The sequence below is a fragment of the Parasteatoda tepidariorum genome, chromosome 9 (genome assembly GCF_043381705.1).
Source record: "Parasteatoda tepidariorum isolate YZ-2023 chromosome 9, CAS_Ptep_4.0, whole genome shotgun sequence".
NCBI lineage: Eukaryota > Metazoa > Arthropoda > Arachnida > Araneae > Theridiidae > Parasteatoda > Parasteatoda tepidariorum.
In genome coordinates, this window is record NC_092212.1 from 68,461,501 (window position 1) to 68,481,164 (window position 19,664).

At 28.8% G+C, this 19,664-nt stretch overlaps 1 protein-coding gene across 1 annotated transcript; it reads left to right on the plus strand.

The window, feature by feature from the left end:
* The first annotated feature begins 1,128 nt into the window (after positions 1–1,128).
* On the plus strand, positions 1,129–18,419 carry LOC107448162 (EF-hand calcium-binding domain-containing protein 7). Its single transcript, XM_071184731.1, has 10 exons — positions 1,129–1,625; positions 1,733–1,931; positions 4,563–4,618; positions 4,753–4,882; positions 6,534–6,625; positions 8,618–8,912; positions 10,537–10,676; positions 13,901–14,110; positions 15,598–15,705; positions 18,322–18,419. Exons 1-10 carry the CDS (start codon positions 1,503–1,505, stop codon positions 18,403–18,405), a joined length of 1,437 nt encoding a protein of 478 aa, XP_071040832.1. The 5' UTR covers positions 1,129–1,502; the 3' UTR covers positions 18,406–18,419.
* Positions 18,420–19,664: the final 1,245 nt, after the last annotated feature.

Below are 19,664 nucleotides of genomic sequence, written 5' to 3' on the forward strand. Positions count from 1 at the left end.
TAAATAATTATATTTATTCATTTTTCGCCCGTAATTGGGTTAAATTTTTTCCTTGCAGTGAGAGTAATGGCAGAGTAAGAAATACCGGAGGAGTATACACTAGGTAATGGCGATTTGCGTTTAAAAAAAAAAACATGAGAGATCAAAATACTAAAAATAAACATTTGTGATGGCAAAACCTTTCTAAACCTGTAAAAAGAAAGGTAACATTCAACTGTCGGTACGGAGACAGCTTGGAATTAAAAGACTAGCGCTGCACGCTTCGCTGCTTTGTAATCTTGCGTCCGGTTCGCTGTAAACTGACTTCATTCGGAAAAATGAATGTCATATTTTTCAGAACTGTCCTTTTATGTATCACATATTTATATCCAGTATTTAAAAAAAAAATAATCACCACATATATCTGCAATTTTTTAGGTTTCCATTTTTTTTTTTTTTACTTGAAGGTGTCTTCAACTCTTTCTTCTTTCAAATCCTCTTTTTTCAATAAATTTAAATTTCTTTTGTAGTCTTTTACAAAGCAGTTTTTTTTCTCGTCTTAAATTAACGACTCTCATTGTATATACCTTTTTCCTTTACACTTAGATAAGAATTCTAAAAATGCATAAAGAGCGATCTTAGTAAAACAACCAGTGTATATAAAAAAATATTTGTGGAATATTTTCAAAAAATTTAATTTTGCTCAATACGCCTTTATGAAATGGAAAATTTCGTTTCTTCTTTAATTTTGTTTATTTGCTGTTCAGAATTTGTTTGAAACGAGTAATGTATATACATACGCAACGCTCGAATACACCATCTGAGGAGAAGACTGGTTCCATATCTTGATCCACCCCCTTCCTTCTTTTAGCAATTTCGATATTTTCACCTTTCTTATTATTTTTCGTATTTAGTTGTCAAAAATATTTTTTAAAATTTTCACGTTTTCAGTTCCATATGAATTCCTAACTTAGACTTTTTTAATTTATTTGAAAATCAACACAGACACTACTTTCAACAGTACTTTTACTCCTATGACTCTCCACACGCTAATGGTGAAAGCATGCGAAGTGCCGCCATAGGTAAAGAATTCTGCTCCACGCCATCTGTCATTTTGATCACCAGTATTCTTTTCTCTCAACGGTGATTGGCTGTGCGTGAACAGCCTCGCCTCAAGTCATTACAACTTTGTAAGCTACAAGCCAATAAAAATTATTGCATAAAGTTTAATAAGGATTACATGACCTTACGTGAATATTTATTTTCTTTAAACTGATTTTTGGTCTCAAGACATTCATTTTAGCATTTTTAATCGCTTAAATATTCTGTATAGAAGCATTGCTTCGTTTATGCATTGGAAATTTTAGATACAATTTTTTGAATCTTTAGATATAATGAACGAAATTATTTCTTTCATTTAACATGTATATTTAAAATTAGTTTCGGAATTCTGAATATTCCTTAATAAGTCTCAAATTTTAAATATAAGTTAATTTTAAGGTTTTTTACGCAAATAATCACGCATGACTACTCTAAGTGGTACTGATTCAGTTTTTATTGAACGATTTTTAAGTGCTTTTAAAACCATTGGAGGAAATGATCTTGGTTTTATCGATTACAATGTATTTAAAAACCTTTTGAACAAGGTATTTATTAAATTGATGTCTTCGTTATAATAATATGTTATCCAATATTCGATTATAATTTGTTTTCTTCCTTTGTTATATTCTCTTTCTTTTTTTTTCTTTCTTAGATAAGTGGTGCTGACGGAAATGCTATTTTGAATTTAATTGCTGACGAACAACATGTCCGTGAGGGACAGCTAGATTTCATCAGTTTATGCTTTTCAATTTTGACTTTCAAAACTGTTTTTAATTCATTTTCGTCTGAGAACGGAAAAGTTCAACTTGTAAATTCTGGAGTCAATACTCAAACCTACGTTAAAAATAAAGGTAATAAAAAGTATGAGGAAGATTTCCATATCGGTTCCTATGCCAATAAATTTCCAAATTTTTGAGACAGTTGGGCAGACACTTAAAAAAAAAAAGTAGTAAAATAGAATTTAAAAATAACCTAAAATAACAAGGAAAATGTAATGAATTTTGATTTTTTCTTTACAAACTGGGAAAATACAGGGAATTTTGTTTCTTATTTTTGTCTTTTAAAGAATGGTGACCACTCAAAGCGTAATCTATGGAATATTTAACCATGATATTTCAGCTATACTAAACTATATTTAGTTTACTATAGCATTATTTAAGTATGTAACTCTGTTTTTCGAGCAATTGTAACTAATAAATATAGTTAACCCAATGTAGCTCACACAGTAGCTGTTGTTTCGTCTTAATATATTGTGTATAATATGTACAGGGAAATCACGGGAAATTTTTTCCAGATTTGAGTGGAAACCCTGTAAAAAGGGATTGCTTTGTAGGATATAATTTGAAACCTGTGCCAGACTAACTATTAAGCATGGACATAGGGCACCACAAAGCTCCAATAAAAAAAAAATTTCTTGAAATATTTTTTACACATTTGAATTCGATTAAAAGCTCTTACACAAGATCCTAATTTAAACAAAACTTTTATTTTATTTTATTTATTTCAATCCCACTAAATTGTAAGAAAGTTGTGTATCCAATCTTAAAATGACTAGTGCTTTTACCTAACAGACCACCTCCATAGTAGATGGCATATATAAAATGCCAGGGGATAGCTGAGGCCTGAAATACATCACTAAAGCTGGGAAGAAGCTTTGTGTAAACAAGTATAACAAATTTTACTTACCCTGTAAATAGTTTTATTAGTCTATATAATTTAGAGTCTATATAATTTAGTCTATATAATTTAGAGTAATAAGAGCTCACAAAAACTAATAATAAAGGAAATGATTATACTGTCGTCTTTGCTTTCTACTCTGACTTCAAGTGATACTGAAATCAGGACTGCGAATTTCCCAGGTTATTTTAGTCTAAAATAGAGTGAAAATAATAAAGTTAAGTCTAACTAAAGTAGAGTTAAGTCTAAAATGATGAAAAAACTTGGTATACCATAAAGATATATCTTATTTTATATTTTTTAATGTAGGATATACTCTTATTTAATAAAGATAAAAACAAGAATTGGAAAAATGATATTGATGTAGCAGGTAAGATACCACTATAATTAGTTCTTAGACAGTGCCAAAAAAATTTATTTTTAGAGTTGTGGTCGCTCAGAAAATAGAGCTTTTGCCTCCTAATGATTGACCCAGGTTCGAATCTCAGCAATGACTGGTCAATGTGAATTCTGCAAGCTACTCACACTGACCACAGTGCTGAGGTAAAAATATCCTCAGTGGTTGTGGATTAGAGTCCTCTTGTTACTGTGCCGACAGTGGAGGTTTTCATGGTTTTCCTCTTCATGCAACATTTGCATTTTTTTTAGTTATAGTAAAAAATTTTCAGTGCATGACATTCACGCCTTCATGTTTATTATACAGGTCTGTTCTCTGATTTGTTTACATAATTCTATTAGATTTTTTTATTTAATGAAAAATTACAATATGAAGTATATATGTGAGCCGTGATGGCTCACAGGATAGAGCGTTTGCTTTCCAAAGAGGTGAACCGGGTTCGAATCCCAGCGATGGCTGAATGATGCAAATTCTGCATCTGGCTTGCACTAACCGCACTGCTTACGTAAAATATCATTAGTGAGAGATCACCTTGCCGTCAGACTAATCGTGAGAGGTTTTTGTGGTTTTCCTCTCCATGTAACGCAAATTCTGGTTTGTTCCATCAAAAAAGTTCTTCATGAAAGCTAGTTTGTCTCAATGCTTGATCGAGGAGTTCCCTTGTCTTCTAGGTTGGGTTCAAAATTACAAGGCTATGGAATTGAACATTGATAGTCGTAAACTGAGAATTCAGTCAGCTGTACTGAGTCGGTTAGAATATAGAAATAAAATTGGTTGATTTCAAAATAAATAGAATTTGTTCATTTAATTTAAAATTTTTAATTCCGTTATACTAAAAAACGGAATGAGAGCACAATTGCACAAAAGAGTAAATAAGCAAGAGTATTATATACAATCCAAATTTATTGCAATGAACGAAACACAACTGAAAAACTACAAAGGATATTCAGTGGCACCAACCTAAAAAAGCTAACTAAAGCAATGAATGACCTTCTGCATGAATAATTAAAAAAAGAAAAAAAATATTTTGAATTTTTTTTTTATAAATCTTTCATTACTCTAGGAAATATCTTCACTTTTTTGCTAGTCAGTGAAGAAGAAGAAGTTAAGGTTGTATTAATGATTCTGGTTTATTAGTAATTAGTATGTTTATTTGTGATTGGATATTTTTCTTGAATATATCTGTTATAGTGACGTTTTTGCAACCAAAAATCTTACATGGCCCTATTATTCTCTTGTTTTAACTAGAAGGATGAACAGTGATTGTTTACTTGGAAAACTAATATATTCTAAATTTAATTGCATCATAATTTAGACTACATTGATGAATAGTGATTGTTTACTTTGAAAACTAATATATTCTGAATTTAATTATATCATAAATTAATGCAATAAATTTTATTTCCAGGCACAAGTAATCATGGTAATATTCATTCAACTAATGTAGCTGGTTTAAATGCGGAGGTAATATTTTGAGAAATATTTCAATATTTAATAGCAGTTACGTATTTAAAAAAAAAATTGCTATCATATTAATATGTATATTTTAATTTATAAATGTAGTATATATTTAATTAACAACTTTATATTTCTTTCAGGCACATTTTACAAAATCTGTTAAAGGCATACTGTTTTATAAAAACGGGGATCAACTTGGCTACCGATATCAGCTTGAAGTTTTAGAAAACTCTCTGGTAGAAATCTTTGCTAAAAGTATAATTGATGGAAGTAAGAAATACTATCACCATTTTAATTTCATATATTTGCATTTTAACAGTTATCTTCAATAAAATGTTCTTTTTTCAATGAAAATTATTTTCGTGTTTCCTATTTCGAAGCTGCAATAATATTTGATTATTTGAAATGATTATTTTGCATTGTACACATTTTTCATACTGCAATGTTTAATAAACTAAGTACAGTACAGAACCCGTTATCCGGAAATCAGAAAACCGGAAAACCAAAAAACCGGAACGAAATTCAATACATTTTCCCGCCATTTTTTTAAAAAAAAAAATTTTCCTCATAAGATTATAGGATTTTTCTTTCTTTTTTTAAAAAATGTTCACCTTATCATCATTTTGGAAATAATCATTAGTGTATTACTTCATCGTTTTTTCCTCTTTTTAAGATTATTTCCACAAAAAAATTTTTTTTTAGTTGGATTTAACAATAAAAAAACCGGTTTTTTGTAGCGATTCAGAAAACCGGAAAAATCAGTTATCCGGAATAGCGATGGTCCCGATCGTTCCGGATAATCGGTTCCCTACTGTATATTTTTTTTCTTATTTCCTTTCAAACTTAGAAATATTTAATAAAATGTGACGTGTTTAAATAATTGTAATATTCTTCTTTGAAATTCAATTCAGGGCAATTATTTATGTTTTAATTTTTATTTATTTTGAGTTTTGATGACAAACTTAATTAATTGTGTTGAAATCAGGGTATCCATGCGCCTGGAAAGTCATGGATTTTGATATAGAACAAAATATGTCATGAAATGTCATGATTTTAACTATTTTTTAAAAAAAAATCATGAAAAGTTATGGATTTAGGTCGCCGAAAAATCTAATTTTTTAAAATGGAATTTATCTCCATTTCATGGTGTTCCAAATGTCTGAATTTGTAACAAAATCCCCACTCACAGTCATATTTGATTAAAATATAAAATGTTTTTATTGTGTTCTTTAAAAATTACGGTGCTCTTTCAAAAAATGAAAGAAAAAACATAATTTCTAGAGCGAATTATTTATTTTAAACTTCTGTGATTTCAGAATTTTTGTTATTATTTTTATTTTTTATTTTATCAATTTGAAATTCTAGCTGAAGCAAGCCAGTCATAGGTGAATTTTTTAATTCCGAAATGAGAACAGAAAAATCAGGAGTATTTCTTTCCTTTCCGATGAACAAGAAATGTATCTTTAGAATGTAATTCTGCAGAAAAAAAATGATTTGCTTTCATATTTTTTTCATCTATTTTATTGCTTCAACTCTTTCTTTACTCTGTTTTTTAAATTTAAAATCTATAAATATGACGATGCAGAGTATAACAGTTTCCGTTATACCTATCATTTCAATGAATGTTATTAGGATAATGCTTTTTTAAACTTATTGTTGTGTTTTTGTCGGAGAAAATAGTAACTTCGGTAAGTAATGAAAAATTATATGAATAAGTCATGGAAAGTCATGAATTTGAAAATCTAAAATGTAGCAGATACCCTGTAAAATTCTATTTGTAGAACATTATTCTTTAATGCTTGATAATTATTATAATTATTATTTTTTTATTATATATATTTTTTATAGACTTGCTATATATTATGCATGTAGTAGCATATTTTACTTCAATTACCATTTTAAAAATTATTTCTTCTTTTAGGTCCGGATAGCAAAATACCTATAGAGATTTTGGTATTTCAAGATGGGAAGAAGAAATTGTTTGTTTCCTCCTCATCAGTCATTAATGAAAGTGTAAGCATACCAAAATTTTTCGTTTAAATGAGTACAATAGTTTCCTTTATATCATTTTAAATCTAATATTAACTTTGTTATTATGATTCCTTATTTTTGGATATTAATACTTGGATATTAATCATGTTTGGATATTACCTTATTTTTGGATATTAATAGGATACATTGGTGTTTTTATATTTCTGTATATTAATCTGATAAAAATGATTTAAGGCTTATAATTTCTCGTAATTATTTAAATGTTGATATTAAAATAATTTTGAAAGGTTAATTTCAAACATTGATTTATAAAATGTTTTATTTCCCTAGCAATTGAAAGTCTCAATGATTTGAAAGAAGCACATACTGGACTTAACTTGTTCATTTTTTTAACACAATAATTATCTAAATATTTTCCTAATGAGATAATTGTTTTTTTTAAAGGATAAAGTGTAAAATGTTTTAAAAAAATGTTTTTAAAATTTTTTTTGGTTTGAAAGTCATTTTATTGTTTATGAAGAAATAATAATAAACAGATATATAAAGATATAAAAGTAGATAAAAAAAACAGGAAAAAATGTGCAAAATAAAGCTGAGTTTCACTTTCGCAATTTGGATTTGGGCACGATTGTAATTTCAGAGAAAAGAAATATCTGTAATCAATGAAAATAATGTGTTATGACTCAATTCAGAAAAAAGAATAGAAACCAGTTCCTAAAATGAATCCTGCAGTGGACTGATTGTTAAGACCCCAGCAGATCACCGAAATCAAGCATCACTGGCTGCAGTCAGTGTGCGGATGGGTGACCACTCTGATAAGTCTGTATAGGGACCGAGGGTCTGCGGTATTGGTCCTCATTAAACTGTTCTACTGTAAAGTGATTGACTTCGCATGCAGTTTTCGGATCATCCTGAGGGATGTTTCCCAGACCGTCACCAATAGCCCATTGTGCACTCTAGTGTGACGTAAATGAACTACAAATGCAACAACAACATCCTAAGACGAGATAAACCCCCTTCTCTTTTACTTGTTAGTTAAGTTTTGTTTCATTATAGGCCTGTTTCGAGAAAATCCACTGGTTGTTTTTCCCTGGGGGATCAGGAAATATTATTTTGTCTACATTATAAGCTCTGCAGGTAAAGAAAAGCATTTATTTCATTTTAAGCATTGCACCGCTTTTGCCAAAAAGTATTGAAGAATTAATGTGGCAGATGCCTCAGATTTATTTTTGCCTTGCAAATTAGTAAACACAGATGCCCAACTATGTTCTTTGCTGATAAATCTTTTTTTATGATATTGCTGATCAATACAGAGGTTTCTGCTATTGGGAAGTCAATTTTTTAAAATTTAATTTCATATTTCCTATATTAATTAGTTGGACGAAATTTAGAACGCATGCCAAAATTGTAGACAAGTTAGCAGTATAAATAGGTTGCCCAGGGTACACCACATGGAGGAAGGTCTACGCTGCACCCCAAACGACTCTGGGCTGTCTTTTCAGTCGAAAAAGCTCGTCTGGAGACAAGCTTTGAAGTCGAAATTCAAAACACAAATACAAGATAGGATTAAATCCAAGATCTAGAGTGGTGAAGATCTTGCTGATATGCCCGATTGCCCAAGACGTGAGGCAGTGGCATTGTTCCGTCTGGTTACAGGACATGACTGCCTGAGTGAACATCTCCATACAATTGGTATTTTCGACTCCTCTCTTTGTTCATTATGCGACCTGGGAGAACCTCTGAATAGTGCTCATCTGCGTCGATGAGGGGCGCATCGTGGTTCTGCCAACTCCGAGACCGCCTCGTATTGGAGAGCTAGGGAACACCTGAGGCTTCAATGACTTCGATCAATATTTGTAATTGCTTGCTCATTGTTTCGCATTGACTTGTTTTTATAAATATAATATGCCTTGCCATTTGAAATAAAAAAAAGTATTAATTAGTTTTGTTGTAATTTATTTCTTAAAAAAGAAGGTTGTGAGTTTTTACTAAATTATTCTTTATCTATTACAGGGTTACTGCTCCGTGAAGCTTCAATTAAAGAAAGGAAAATACGTTTTAATTCCCATTCTTCAAAAGTGGGACCAGATATCCGATAACATATCTTACCTTCAGGATGCAAATCTTCTGATGCAGCGTAATGAAGATTCTAATCCAGAATTCTCTCTTCCGTGTGAAAATGCTTTGAGAAAAGTGTTTGAAGCCATTGATGTCGATGGAAATGGCCTCTTAAATCAACTGGAGTTTGATTTATTTATTCGTTATACTTCTGGGGAAACAGCGGCTGAAGAATGGACCACTGTTGAAGGTTTATTATTTCATCATTTCTTGTAACCTGGTGGCAGAATTTTTTCGGACTTTCTGCTACAAACTTCCCTAGCACTAATATTTTGCTTTAGGATACTTTTGATTAAAACAATTACTAGTTTAAAGTAACAGAAACATTGTGTTTACAGAAGAAAGTATATAATAAAAATGTATAAAGTTTTTTGATTGTAAAAGTAATATTTTTTTAATTCTAATATTATGGGCGATATTCTCGCATTTTGTGGGCAGAAAAATGCACTAATTATTTCCTCTTTCGAATTTTGTAAATTAGAATTCGTTACACAAATTAGAATTCGTAGCTAAATGAAACGATGATAAATTAAAATTCGTACATAAATTAAAAATCGCATAACCCGTGCAATTACTCCCAAAATAAAGATCACGAACCACGCAAATTAGACTGAAAAAACGATACTCAAATAAATGTATGTAAAATATGGTGTTCTTTAAAGGAAAAAAAAAATGAAAGAAAGAACATAACTTCTGGAGCAAACTATCTTTTAAACTTCCGCAATTTCTGAATTTTTTATTTTATACTATTAATTTGAAGTTCTAGCTTCTCTCATTATGGATTTTTCTTAAAATCTCAAAATGCCGCCGTGTCGTCTCAATTCTGCCACGGGGTCTTGTAGAAGGTGTACTTTTTCAATGCGTATGGAAATGGTCATACAGTCAATCGTGCTTAAAGGAATACCATTGGTCTTAGCCAAATTTATTCAACTAAGCGAGTTATTTAATTAAAAAGGGAGTTCATTATTTTATCTTAAATGCGAAATTTTTAAGAAATTTTACTTTTTATCGGTATATATATTTTATAGTATAATTTTTATAGTATTTGCACAGGCAATTTTTTTTCCAGATTTCATTGTCAACCCTGTAAAATCAGATTATTATAGTAAAAGTTAAAGTTCAAACAAAAATTGGGAGGTAGGGTTGTTTTGATCTTCTTATGCTAGTAAGAGAGGGAGTTATTATTTTTATTTTTGCTGACATTTGCTTATTTTTGCTGACAAGGGGAAAGAGAAGGCCCCAAAATTTACCAAAAATATGCTTATGTAATATTCAAACAGTCTTCAAATTGAGTCGAAAATCTAAAATTACACTTATATGAATTATTTTCAAAATATGTATTCGATGATATCGAACCTAAACTCCCGATTTCAACACTTAGCATTGGGCAGATGACAAAATCAAATACTTAAACAAGAGCCTCTTTTTTTTATTGCAGATTTGGATTTTTCTTAATAAAGTTTCCCCTCTTAAAAGTTGTTGCATTTTAGTTAAGTGACTCTGTAATTGAAAAATGAAAGGGTGTGAAAAGTGTGTTGGAAGATTTGTCAATGAGAAAGGCCTGTTAGTTTGTAATAATAAAACAAAATTGTTTGGCATTTTGAAAAACCTAATTAATGGTACCAAATTCGACCCCCTTCTTCACTCCCGGACGCTAGGGGAACTCGTGGGGGTGGATCTTAGATAAGGGGAGGGTTAAGAAATTAGTATAACTAATTAAATTTGTATCTGTACAGGATTAGTTTGCTGAAAATTTTCAATATAAAATTTTTATCTTTATATATATTTATCTGTTGTAATGTTTTTCTTTCCAGATAATTTTAAAATGCAAAATGGTCAGCTTACCTTTGATGGTTTCTTGGAACTTTACAGATTAGTCTTACAATCAGACCCTCCTGATCTTTTAAATATGTTTCAGCAAATGGGTATAAATGATGAATTTGAACTGAAAAATGTGAGTTTCATAAAGTTCAAAACTTGGATTTTTTTCATTCAAATAAAACTAAATAAAATTTTAATTTTTCTTTTTTAAATGTGTTTTATACAGAGTATCTGCGCACCTGGAAAGTCATGGGAATTATAGAAAGTCATGAATTTCAGAATTGAACAAAATTTGAAGTGAAATGTCATGTTTTTAAGTATTTTTTTAAAAGAAAAATCATAGCAAGTCATGGATTTAGGTTGCCGAAAAATCTAAACTTTAAAATGGAATTGATTCCCAATTTCATGGTGCTCCGAATAACTGAATTTGTTACAAAATCCCCACTCAAAGTCATATTTTACTAAAATATAAAATATTTTTATCATTGTTCTTTAAAAATTATGGTGTTCTTTCAGAAAATAAAAGAAAAAACATCATTTCTAGATCGAATTATCTTTTAAATTATTTATTATTTATTTTTTTCACTTTATCAATTTCAAATTCTAACTGAAGCAAGCCAGTCAGTGGCAAATTTTTTAAAATTCCGAAATGAGAACAGAAAAATCAGGAGTATTTTTTTCCTTTCTGATGAACAGGAAAAGTATCTTTAGAATATAATTCTGCAGAAAAAAAAGAAGCAAAAGTTATTTGCTTTTGTATTTTTTTAAGCTATTTTATTGCTTCAACTCTTTCTTTACTCTGTTTTTTAAATTTAAAATCTATAAATATGAAGATGTAGAGTATAACAGTTTTGGTTATACCTATCATTTTAATTAATGTTATNGAAAAGTATCTTTATAATTCTGCAGAAAAAAAAGAAGCAAAAGTTATTTGCTTTTGTATTTTTTTAAGCTATTTTATCGCTTCAACTCTTTCTTTACTCTGTTTTTTAAATTTAAAATCTATAAATATTAAGATGTAGAGTATAACAGTTTTGGTTATACCTATCATTTTAATTGATGTTATTATAATGCTTCTTCAAATTTATTGTTGTGTTTTTGTCAAAGAAAATAGTAACTTCGTTAAGTCATGAAAAATATGGAAATAGTCATATGGAATAGTCTTGGAAATAGTCATGGAAAGTCATGAATTTAAAAATCAAAAATGTAGCAGATGCCCTGTTTATACATTTTAAATATTAAACAACTTCAAAGCATAACACAATTTTAACTTTCGATCATTTATGTTTTTATAATTGAACTGTTTTTGTTCTTACATAATTTATTCAGATAATAATGTACATATTTCTAAATAGCGTTAAGTTTAATTATCAATATTTTTCTTGTTTCCTTCTATCTCCTTCTAACAGTTCTTTCAATCTTCTATGTGTGTCGGATTAAGTAGAAACTTTTCTTATGAATTTGCACTTTACATCATAGTCTTATTATAATTATTGCTTGTGCAAACTTTTATCGTTCCCCTAATGCTTAGCTTTTATTTATTTTGAAAAAGAAAAAATTCATAAAAACGTGCAGTACTTTTGTGATTGTTTTCCTGAACTTCAAATGATTCACTCTTTCTATAATTAAAAAATTTTTTTTCTTCTTTATGTAAATGTAATTTGATAATAAGAGTAATGTGAAATACATTAAAAAAATGCTGTATTAGTTTTCAAATTATTCTGGTCAATTTTTTGGATTTCAGGACAAATTATTTCCAAGATGAAAAAACAGCATTACTACAACTATATTGGATAAAAAGAATTTATTATTATTTTTTTTACCTGATTCTGGCTTTGATCTTTAATTTTGTTTTAATTATTTGTTTCAAATTTAATTAATCTTTAAAAAATATCTTGTCATTTTCTTTTTCTTTTCGCATTTGTTTTATCTCTATTTTTCTAACAGTGTCTTATCTTTTAAATGGTTTTTATTTCCATTTTAAAATTCTATTTGTTCTATTCTATAGTTTTATTTCAATTGTAAAACTAGCATTAATAATGTTTTAAAGAAAAAACCATTATTAATGCTAGTTTTACAATAATGATTCATAATACTATTTCTAGGATTTTATTTCGACCCCCCTTCGGTAATTACATACTTCTATTTCTATGGTTTTATATCTGTTGTAAAACCAACATTAATAATGTTTTAAAGATTAAAAGAGGATATCTTTGTAATATTTAAAATGGAAGACAATTTAGGAAGCAGTATTAAAATAAAGTTAGGTGCAGTTTTGACAAGGAGCACAATTGTCAGTACCAGGACTGAATGATGTACTACTGAGACTGATGTACTACTAGCCATAAAGACTTCATTTATAGCATTGAAACAGCTGTATGCAGTTCCGGATTACCTATTAGGCCAGACTAGGCCATGACCTGGGCCCCCTTAAAATGGATTTTTTGAAAATAAATGTAAAAAAATTAATAAAAACAATGATTTAAAAAAAAAAATCAATTTCAAATATATATGTTATGATTATTTTTTAGTTCTAATTTAACAAAATAAAGTAAAATTTAATTTGTTATTATTTATTTTAATTTTAAATATGCTTTCTTAAATGAAAAGATATATAAATACTTTTATATTTGAATAAAAAAAAATATACGAGAAATTTTTTTTTATCTAAGGGCCCCAAAAATTTGAATGGCCTAGGGCCCCGAGTACGCTTAATCTGGCCCTGGCTGCATGTTTTAAACTATTTCATACATCCTTTTCACATTATCAGGGCTGATTGTGAGTCCAACTCAAAAATCCGGAAAACTTCTTGAGTAAAATCATTAAAGTCGCATAATGTCTTTATAAATTTAAATCATTGATATTTTCTAAACATTGAATTCTAAATAAATTATTATTTTTTTTTTTAAATTACGCCCGCCATCGTCTTCTCAGACATAAGGCGTCTTGCAGTCCAATACAACACTGAAGTAGCTCCAGAAGGTGAGAGGGCACAAAAGTCATCACAGGAACGAATGTCAAGAAGAGAGGGGCAATCAAATAAATGCTCCCCAGTCATTGGCGAAGTGCTACAGAGCACACAAAGAGGTGAATTGACCANAATATTTTTAAATAAAATATACAAGAATTTTTATACATAAATGTGATCGATGATTTCCTGAAACTCCGGGTTCTAAGATTTCCGTAATCTTCCGGAGTGCAATTTGGGAAAAATCCGGAAATTCGGATTTTTTGCCCAGCACTATCACCCCTGCATTATTTTCTGTATAAAAACTCCACTTGTTTTTCCTACCAAATGTTTCTTTATTCATACCATAAAATATGTTATTTTACATTTATTAATCAGAATATTTTTAGGTTCAACAATTTGCACTTGTTGTAAAATCTGAGACAGCCAAATTCCACCTGACTCCTTTACCAATTTCTTCTTATTTGGAAGTGTCTGAAAAAGTTTTGAAGAAATCAGCCGTTGAACAGGGTGTGTCTTCAAAAATAAAAGAAATGAATGACTTGTTTCTTTTCAAACACATTTTACCCCATAGAGTTACTCTAGTCATCCAAAATCAGGTTTGTTTACTTTCCTTTATTATTGTGGTTTAAACAAATTCTGAGCAACTATATAATTTACTGAATGCCTAAACATTATATGATTAAAAAATTATTCTTTAAAATTTAAATATGATAATCGATATATCTTTTGTTAATGTTTCTGAATTTCAAAAGTTAATGTTGATTTTTACATTAACTGATTGAGAGTCGGAGTGGCTCAGGGAATTGAGCATTCGCTTTACAATGAGGTGAACCGGGTTCGAATCCCAGACTGTTCGATACGAATGCCGCATTTGGCTCCCACCGACCACAGTGCTTAGTAAAATATCTTCAGTGAGAGATCATGGGTTAAAGTCCCCTTGCCATCAGACTAACTATGGGAGGTATACCTCTTCATCTAACGCAAATGCGGCTTAGATCCATCAATAAGTCCTCTTCAAAGGCATATTTCTCTCAATACTTGATCCAAAGGGCCAGAATAGCCTCTTTGGTAGGGCGCTGGACCCATGTCCAAGAGTTCGTGGGTTCGATCCCAGCCGGCCGAAGACTCACCGTGTAGTAAATGGTGACTGATGCACATTAAATATGTCGAGTTGCAAAGTCCTCCATGTTCCCATGTCAAATCAATGCATTTAGGGGTACTGATCTAGGAGTTTTCTTGTCTTCTGGATTGTTTTAAAATAACAAGGCTACAGAGTACAGTATTTGTAGTCATAAACCCAAAAAATTTGGTCGGCTGTTCAACTACGGTTACAAAGAAAAATTAACTGACTGAGTGTAAACAGCAACTTATAAGACCTTCTTTTGCATTTTTCCTACCAAAACTCCAGTTTTTCTTTTTTATTCAGTAAAAGAGTTGTGTACTCAGAAGAACTTTCTAAGTAAACTTGCTCTGATAGGTAACAAAAACTTTTATAAAGTGTTAATGAATTTCAAAAGTTGAAAATGAATATTTTATAATATGCAGTATTATTCAATCGAATATATACAGTGCCTTATGAACTATCTCACTTGTTTTCCCACCAAAATACTAGTTTTTATCCATGTTATTCAATGAAAGAGTTGTATATCAAGAAAAAAAATTCTATATAAACTTGCGGAATGCGAACAGAACGTTTTATTTAGTTTTAATGAATTTCAAAAGAGTTGATGTTAAGTATTGTATTAACCCAATGAGTGTGTGCAGCGCCCTATGACTCTCTTTTACCTGTTTTTCCTACTATAAACTAGTTTTTTTCCTTGTTATTCACTGAAAAAATTGTGCATTGAGAAGAAATTGCTATATGAATTTGCCCAAATGGGAAGCAAAATCTCTTTATTTGGTGTTAATGAATTTTTGAAAGATGATGTTTAACACAGAATAAGCGATATATTGTGATGAAAATGAAAAACTGCTTATTAATTAGTGAAATAAATAACCTGCAGATATAAATGTTTAACTCTCTTTAATATAAAAATGCAACAGATCAGTTTCTCATTAATAAATTTTATTTTCCATTCTTTAGTCACATAGCAAAGTGATGGTGAATCTAGATTGCAGTGATAGCGTTAACTGTGAGAGTCACAGGAAAAACCTAAGTTATTCTGCTGAAGTAACTCCAAGAACAAGCAAGGTTAGTATTCTTCTTCCTCTTAGGCACTACAGCCAGTCACTGGCCAAGGTCATCTCAGTCAGTTTATCCCATCTAGATATATTTGATGCTATATTTCACCATTTGTTAACTCCTAAGTTCTTTAACAACTTCTCTATTCTAAATAACCACTTTGTTCTAGGTCTTCCTCTTTTTCCTTCTGGCGAGTTTTATTATACAGGAATTATATATTTCCTCAAACTGTGGTTGTTCAATTCTTACTTTTTAGAATATATTTAATAAGGATAATGTATTATGTCTTAAGTTTATCGCATTTACAATTTCCAAAATAAAATTCTGCTTATAGTAAATTTTACGAAATTCAAATATAACCTAATGAGAGAAAAAAGTGTCATTTTTTACTTAGTGGCTATATAACAGTTGGGCTGAAAAGTTCGTAGGCTAACATAGAAATTTTTTTTTGATGAAATTTCATTTTATTATTCAATATAGTTTCCTTCAAGGGTGATACTATGATTATAGCGGTCATATAATTTTTCGATACCATTTTTATAGTACGATTTGTTTTTAGCCTCAAAATAGGCCTTAGTTTTGGTGATTACTTCTTCAGCGGTGCTAAATTTCTTTCCAGCGAGCATTCTCTTGAGGTCTGAGAACAGGAAAAGTCGCTGGGGACCATATCTGGAGAATACGGTGGATGCAGAAGCAATTCGAAAAGCAATTCATATAATTTTGCCATCGTTTTCATTGACTTGTGACACGGTGCATTGTTTTGATGAAACAGCACTTTCTTCTTCTTCAAATGGCATACCCAAATATTCATTCACGATATGTCCAACACGTTTCTTTGATATCTTTAGAGTCTCAGATATTTTGATCAACTTCACTTTATGGTAATCTAAAATAATTTTGTGGACTTTTTTGATGTTTTCTTCGGTAACATCCTCTTTGGCGCGTCCACTGAGTGCATCGTCGCCGGTGCTCATTTCGCCTCGTTTAAACTTAGCAAACCACTTCTCAATGGTTGATTTTCCTGGTACAGAGTCTGAATAATGTTTCTCAAGCCAACCCTTGGCTTCAAGAGTATTTTTTTTCGCTGAAAAGCAATACTTTATAAACACATGAAATTCCTTTTTATCCATTGTTTTTAAACTAACAAAAGTTGCTTCACTAAAAATACTATATCTCACAAACTAATAGTTCGGCAGCTGTCAAATGTATACACGTGTCTTTCAAAGGTTAGAACTAACTAAAAATCATATGTATTTAATAATAGTAACCCCATCTATGTGTCAGCCTGCGAACTTTTCAGCCCAACTGTTATATAGATTGATTTTAATTCAAAGCATATGTAAAAAAAGTTCTGATGTTAAAAGATCTGATATTATATTTTATTAAAAAATAACTCATTCAGTATGCAAAAATATGATCGGAAACACTAATGATTCATTTTGTAAATAATGGAAATATTTACATACAGATTTTTTTAATAATGAAATATATGCTGTCCATAAAAGTTTATAATATTCGCTTTGGGGAAAAAAATATTTTTAATGACATTAACTTATTTGACTTTCTTATACTTTTTTCAATTTCAACAAGCATTTTAGTACTTAAATTTTACTTTAAGACTGACAAAAAAAAAAACATAATTCATATAGTAAGGAGCATATAAATGAACTAAAAATACTATTTTTGAAAAAATAAAATTTTTATATGGGAAATTAAGTTGCAAAAGTTGGAGAAACATTATTATTTTGAACATAATTTTATGACAAATATAAGTTTTTATCAGATTATTTGTTTAAACTTAAAACATTTTAGTTTTTATCGTGAGATAAATTTATACTAGGATTTGACTAGCCAAATAATATATTTCTTATATTTGTAAAATAGTCCTTTTATCCTGCAAAATTCATAAAGAAATAACAGGATAAAAGCAAACATTTTGATGGACAAAAGCATAATATTGTTCATAAATCTATGGTTAATGTTGCATTGCTAATATAAAACCAGTAGATTAAATCAGTTTACCAGCATTAATGATTAAGATGATTTACCCAGAAAGATTTTATTAATTTAATTTTGAATAATACCTCACTCATTCAGTAAAATTCTAATTATTTATTACTTTAGTGTAGAAAGAATTTTCTTTTTTAAAATTTGATTGAATGGTCAATTTATAGAAGGTTTAGATCAGCATTTAGAAATATTACTCAAGGTAAATTTTGGATTATTCAACACAAACGATTGACAAGTAATCAAGATAGAAAATGTCTATATATATTCTTTTTTTTTATACCAAAGACATTAATTTTAAGACATCAACTTGAAATGTTTCTTACCATTAATAAACTTCTTCTTGTCAGTGTATAAAATGATGTATTTATTATAAAAATAGTTATGCATATCAGATAAAAACCATATCATATTATATTAATTTCAAATTATGTTTATTAAAAATGTAAAATTTGCTGCCTTGAAATTTTTATATTTAAAGATCTATGTAAATTTAAAAATAATTTTTTTAATATCTTTAATTTTATTAATATAAAGTTACAAGTCAAACATTTAATTATCTCTTTTTATTAAGATATTATAAACTATACTTACTTTCATACTTTATTTTTATTTTAGATTGTTCATCATCTGTTTCCAATTGATGTAAACAAAGATTGGAATGTAGACTATAAAGAATCATTTAAAACTGACTTAAAATAAAATGTACAAAACTACTTTTTGTTGTTCTGTATTGTATTTTGCATCAATACGATAATTAAATAAAAAAATGTAAAATTTAAAAAAGTAAAAAATTAAGCCCTTATATTGATTGGTACTATAATTTTCAGAATGCATCTAAAATGAATTCCTCATAATTGCTAATACAGAAATGTTATGGCTGCAGTTAACTAAAACAAACCTTTTAAAGAAAGACAACCTTTCATTTGTAAATAACTTAATTTTAGATTAAGATTTTAATATCTAAAGTAATTTAAAATTGTTCAAAACTATGATTTTATGAAACTCAAGAGTTAAATTTTTTTTATAATTAGATATTAATTCAAGAATGTTTAATGTTAATATTGTCTTAAAAACATTTCATTTGTTTCTTAATATTTTTTTTGAATTTCACTATTCTATGTAATAAAATAGCCCTAATATGACATAAAAACTAGATTAAAATGACTGATTAAGCTAAACTTTTTCTGAATTCAAGGAGTTTTCTAACAAAAAATATTGCTTTGGAATTCAAATGTATGTTAGTAAATTAATTAGTATTATACCAATTTAAAATAATGAACAACTTCTGTTAACTATGCATCACATAAGTATCAAGCCTTTTTCTGAAGATAACACACATATTTTGAAGCTGCCATAATTTATATATTTGTTTTTATTTTTAGCACCGTCAAATAGTAAAAAAAAGAATTGTCAGTCTGAGCCCATCAAACGTTATTGAACTACACTATAATCGTACAATTTATTTGATATATGTTTATATTTGAACATAAGAAAAATAAAACAATAATATATCTTAAATATTTATTAAAAATAAAAATATATACATTATTAATATAAATTGCACAGAGTTTTTATCATTTTAATTTGAAATAAATCAGTTTAATGCTACTACAGTTCTATACAAAAAAAAAATAATTATTTTGCAACATTGTTTTTGATTGCTTTCACTGTAAAATAAATGTTTTAAACTATTAGATTTTTCAAATTGATATATTTTAATTTAGAAATATTTAATTGATGTTAAAATATACATCTTTAATTAGTTTTACTAACACTTTATATAACTTTTAAGAACTGTACAAACCTTGCTTTAGTTAATATCTTTCAAATAAAACAAACTTGCATTGTTTTAAGAGTTGTTATAAACTAAAACTTTATTAACTAAACTATTCCAATAGAAAAAAGTCAATATCCTTAATGCATTTAAAAATATACTTCATATTCACCGGCCTTTTAAA